At 40.0% G+C, this 5,031-nt stretch overlaps 1 protein-coding gene across 3 annotated transcripts in view; it reads right to left on the bottom strand.

The window, feature by feature from the left end:
- Positions 1–349: 349 nt before the first annotated feature.
- Positions 350–5,031, bottom strand: part of LOC136843279 (uncharacterized) — a 110,794-nt gene continuing 106,112 nt past the window's right edge. For all 3 annotated transcript variants that reach the window (XM_067111455.1, XM_067111456.1, XM_067111457.1), the window contains one exon: positions 350–4,598. In XM_067111455.1, coding sequence (XP_066967556.1) covers positions 1,178–4,558 — 3,381 coding nt within the window. In that variant the 5' untranslated portion in view covers positions 4,559–4,598 and the 3' untranslated portion in view covers positions 350–1,177. The remainder of the gene's footprint in view (positions 4,599–5,031) is intronic.

The following is a 5,031-nucleotide window of genomic DNA, read 5'->3' as shown; positions in this document are numbered from 1 at the left end:
GCGAAGGAGACAAGCGTACACTAAATGAGGTCTTTCGGCGGAATGGGTTCTGGGTATTTTCAGTTAATCCTAAATGATGCTCATCTTGATACAATGTTAAAAAAGTACAGAATATCAGTTAGTGTAGTAATTAAAAAGAAACTGTTTTGTGTTATTGCTGAATATGTAACTGCAACCTAAATATCCTTACTAAACAATGTTTAAGCAAAATACTCATTATAGCCGATGTAGGCAAGTCAGACCTTAAAAGCATTATATATGGGTGATAAAAAACTTTACTTTGAATATCATGAAAGGAAGTGAAAAAAACATGACTTTGTTTAGCCTTGCTCAGACTTAAGAACTAGAATTTTTTTTATTTTCAGTTGCTGTGGAGACTGACTGTTGACAATAAAGTACAACAGTAACACAATGAAAACATAAAATAACGAATTGTAATAAAATATTAGGAAAGATATATTAGATGAAGCATGATAACTATTCACAATAAGAATTAAAAGTGTATGAGTGTCTAAGCATATATGTAGTATACAACGGGATTCTTAAAAAATGAATGATCACACATCACTGGCACATTTCAACCCCCTTCGTATGTTTTAATATCACAAGAAGGGTTTGTACATGATTGATCATTGAAACCAATCACCCTCTGAAACTCATTTATACAGCGTTCATCTACCATAGGAGACATCACATTTAATGATAAACACTCTTTGGATAAGACTCTCCAAACACATGCATGCATGCTACTGTTAATTTTGACACTCATTTTCCCCCATTAGTTAAGAACTTTCACTGGGCTTTAATCACTGCATAATAGGACTGACTTGGAAGAATAAACGTCCGTTTATATATATATACATCAAGAAGCAATGTGTTACTCCTGTTTTATATGGAAGAAGCGAATATTTTCTTTTCTAAGCCTCCTGATTCAAGTTCAGGATAGACAGGTTGAAAATGTCAACAAGATTATCACATTTTCACTGAGCAGTCAGTCGTTTTCACAGAACGTCTTCTTATCTAGTTGTTGCACATTGTGTAAAGAATGCAATGTCATTCTTTTGCCATCATGCAATTAGCCATGGGTGAAAAGAAGCAGGCTAGCTGTCTAAAATGACATGTGACTCTGGAGGCTCGGGCTTCTCTGAGGCAAGAAGCCTGGCCATGTCTGTGAAGGTCAGACAGCTGCTTGGACACAGTTAGAGGGTGGCCATGCATTTACGGGAGATACCTCAGGAGTGGCTTCATCATCACTATTCTCTTTGTTGTCTTCACAGTGTGTATCATCTTCAGAATCTACACATTCCGAGGGTAAATCTGAATGGGATGCTATAGAAGATGCAGGACGAGAAGAAGCAGGGGAAAGCGATGGGTCTGGTTGATTATCAGTCTGAGTAGTACCATCAACAACAGGGCTTGGAAGCTTTTCTGGGTTCTCTTGTTTTGCTGTAGGAGAGGTTGGGGTTAGGGAGAATTGCCTTTTTTGACTGTGGGTGTCATTTATGTGTTGGGAGGCTGAATGAACTGAAGGTTTCGTAGGACTAATGGGCTTAGGGTCATCTTTTAGGCCCCTTCGAGGACGGTGGCCACATGGGCGGACTCTCTCATTTTTGTCATCCTTCCAATGCCTTTGCTGTAATGCCTGATGCTGTGCTTGCTTTAATAATAGATTTTGAGAATGTGGACTACTAAATGGATGGTGAAAAGCGTCTTCACTACCAAGAGGTGAATATCCGCCATTACCAAGTGAGAAGTTATTTTTGACAATTTTAGTTAAAAGACCTGGTCGAGGGTGTGGAGGATATTGTAATGGAAGAGTTGGGTCTATATCATCTCCAGAAGCTTCATCTGTATGACCAGTATAATCTAGAACAACAGCTGAATCTGGAGTAACGTCATGAAGGTTTAAGTGACGAGGAGGAAGCTGAGGGGGACATCGGCTTTTAGGTGAGGAACGCTTTTCATCATGATCATGTCTTTGATAAGGCTGATGACTTCCTGAGGAGCATAAATCAGAGTCTGACTCCCTGTTATGTTTCCCATGAGAACCGTCAGTTAAATAATCAATATGAAGATCAGACTGAGAAGAAGCCGAAGAGGTATGTGGTGCTAACAGAGCAGTTAGCTGTTCTACTGCCTGTCTTGCTTCATAACTATGCACTGCAGGTTCTCGTTCTCCATACACAGTCCAGTGGCTGACATAGCGGGTACGTGGGGCAGTTCGATGTAATGATGCATACACATTAGATGAGGCAGGGGACGGTGAATTATAGTAGGAAGATACTTCATAATCATCATACATGCGAACATCAAAACTGTTTGCTGCACTAATTGAAGAACATGTACTTGCATATTTTGACCAATCATTATCTGCTGCAGGTACGGGAGATAATGCATCTGTGGAACTGCAGTCTGTTACACTGGCTACTTCACTTCTGCAATGGCTCCCATCAAAATAGATCTCAGAATTATTGTGATTGCTCAATAATTGATCAAACTGGGCATTATCATAATGATTTTCAAACTGAGGAGAGATTTTAATTTTTGAAGGTGTCTTTACACCATCTTTATTAGGTACATTATCAAAAAAGCTCTGGTCATAAGTAGGAGGATCATCTACTGGGACTTTCTTTAACAAAGTAGCTTCCTCTGGCTCACCTTGAATATCTAAATTCTGTAGAGATTTCTTAAGAACTTCATCCACACACTGTTGAGGATCCACTTGCATCCTAAATCTAACAAAACCAGCATCATTAAAGAGCATCGAGGAAGGTCTAGATGAGGCATCTGAGGACACAGCATTTTGAGGGTGTCCTTGGTTCCATAGCAACTGAATATCAGAAGTTGCAGAATGAAGAGTCGCTGACTTACGGATTGAGGGCCTTTTATGAGCAGGCTTGACAGTATTAGCTCGGCGAGTGAGAGGCTGTTGAGTTAGTGCCTCTTGATACACACCTTTGCCACAAGACTGAAGAGTAAAGTTTCGAACAGCTTGATTGGTTTGGCAAACAGCAGGGAACACTTCATCAGCTTTATCCTGTGCTGGTATGCTAGTACAGCTTCCACAATGTTTGCAAGAAAGTACTGACAAGAGTTTTATTTCGCCTTTTTGACTTTGCCTTTTACCTGAGGCTGTACCAACTGTAAGAGCTGCTGTTATGCCAAGAAGGAGCCACATGATAATTTCTAAAATGCGGCATGTACTTTGATATGCTAACCAGTACCATGGGTAAGCTGGAGGTATGTCAAACAAATAATGGGGCCCTACCAGGGCATACATGTGAAGGCCAGCAAGAACAGTTTGACCAAATGAAGCAACCACAGTCAACTGAGAACCCCGAAATAGGGTTATCCTTGGGTGACGTGCTGGCAATGATCCTTCTACTGGAGCTCTGCTCAATCTTACCAATAGCAAACCTGGATGGCGACCAACTGCTCTTCCTACACGCCACACAGCTAGAAATCCTCCTATACCAACAGCTCCTCCCCATGCTGCAGTTACAGCTCGAGCTGCTGCTCTCAAAGGTGCGGCATGCTCAGGTAATAATGCTGCTGTCAGATGAGCAGCAACAGAAGTAAGCAAATGTGCTGCTGTTAGTAATGCTAATGCCAGTGGAGCCAGAGGCTTTTGAGGCAGTAATCTTGGGCATCTCCATGCCCTAACAAGGGCTAGCACCACAACTGCCAAACCTGCAGTTAAGCAGGGCCATCCTAGTTCTTCAACAACTATTGAAAGTACTTCAGGTAATCTACGTTCAGCACCATATGGGTCATGAAAAAGATGAACACAGCGTAGAAAAGAAGCCAGGAACATTAATAGGTATAGTGTTATATAATAACCTCTTGGCAGAAGATGGGTAGAAGCATGGATTCGTGCCAACCAAAGCAGTGCTAACATGGCTAGCAAACTGTACAACCCAGCTGCACAATAGACATGCACTATCCATGCTGTGCCTAAAGACCTTATCCATTCAACTTTACTTAAACCAACCCCAACGTCTGCTCGTACAACTTCAACATCTTCAATTTCATCAATATCAAGTACACGATCCTCAAAGTTTCCTGTTTCCCCAATGTTAGGAGATTCAATATATGGAGTCTGGATGGGATGATCTATGACACTGCTTACACCACGTTGATCAGTCACTGCTTTATGGTGCAAATCCTGCTCAAAACCCGGCGAGAACAAAAATGGATTCTTGAAATCGTCATTTCTTCCTGGTAAGCCAGGGAGATCTTGAGGGACCCTACGACTACTGGTTGGCCTTGGCGTGGTGGTAGATGTAGTTGTAGAGGAAGGTGTTGAAGTCGATATACCATAAGCAACTCCACGAAATATAGCTGCTAAAGAACTTTCAATATTACTGGAGTGATTACTCTTGTGTCGAAGATCCAAACCAGTCCATTTTGAAAAGAGCCCAAGGCTGCTATTGTTACTATTATCTCTAGCCCTTGGTGCTGTGAGGGGAGCAGTCCGTAACCCCACTTGAGCGTTACAGTAATCAAGCACGAAAAGGACTAAAAATCCTTGTAGAAGCAGCATGACTGATGGTTGCATTGTTGCTGAATCACCTGTGCACTACATTTGCCATCACAATCTGTTGAAGAAAGAAAAATATGAATTAGACGGGTAAAATAAAACGGTAAATTTTAAACACAGTACAAAAATAAAAATTTATCTATATGTATATATATGTATGTATATATATATATATATATATATATATATATATATATATATATATATATATATATATATATATATATATATACATACATACATATGTACATATATTGCAGCTTTGCACTGAATACGTGAAGTAAGAAAGGCAAAAATATTTGTGCTTCTCTGTCGAGGAATCGTTTAATGAAAATTTTCGGGCATCGAAGTACATAAACGCAATTTTCATTCTATTATACTGATGGTAGTGCTGTTTTTCAGCTGACTGGTTTGACATTATCTTAACATATAAATAAAAAAATGTCAAAATGGATTTCTGACATTAGCCAATAAACACAATTTTGTATTTT

This window comes from Macrobrachium rosenbergii, chromosome 11 (genome assembly GCF_040412425.1).
Source record: "Macrobrachium rosenbergii isolate ZJJX-2024 chromosome 11, ASM4041242v1, whole genome shotgun sequence".
NCBI lineage: Eukaryota > Metazoa > Arthropoda > Malacostraca > Decapoda > Palaemonidae > Macrobrachium > Macrobrachium rosenbergii.
The sequence above is the reverse complement of the archived record's forward strand: the minus strand, read 5'-3'. Positions and strand labels throughout refer to the sequence as shown.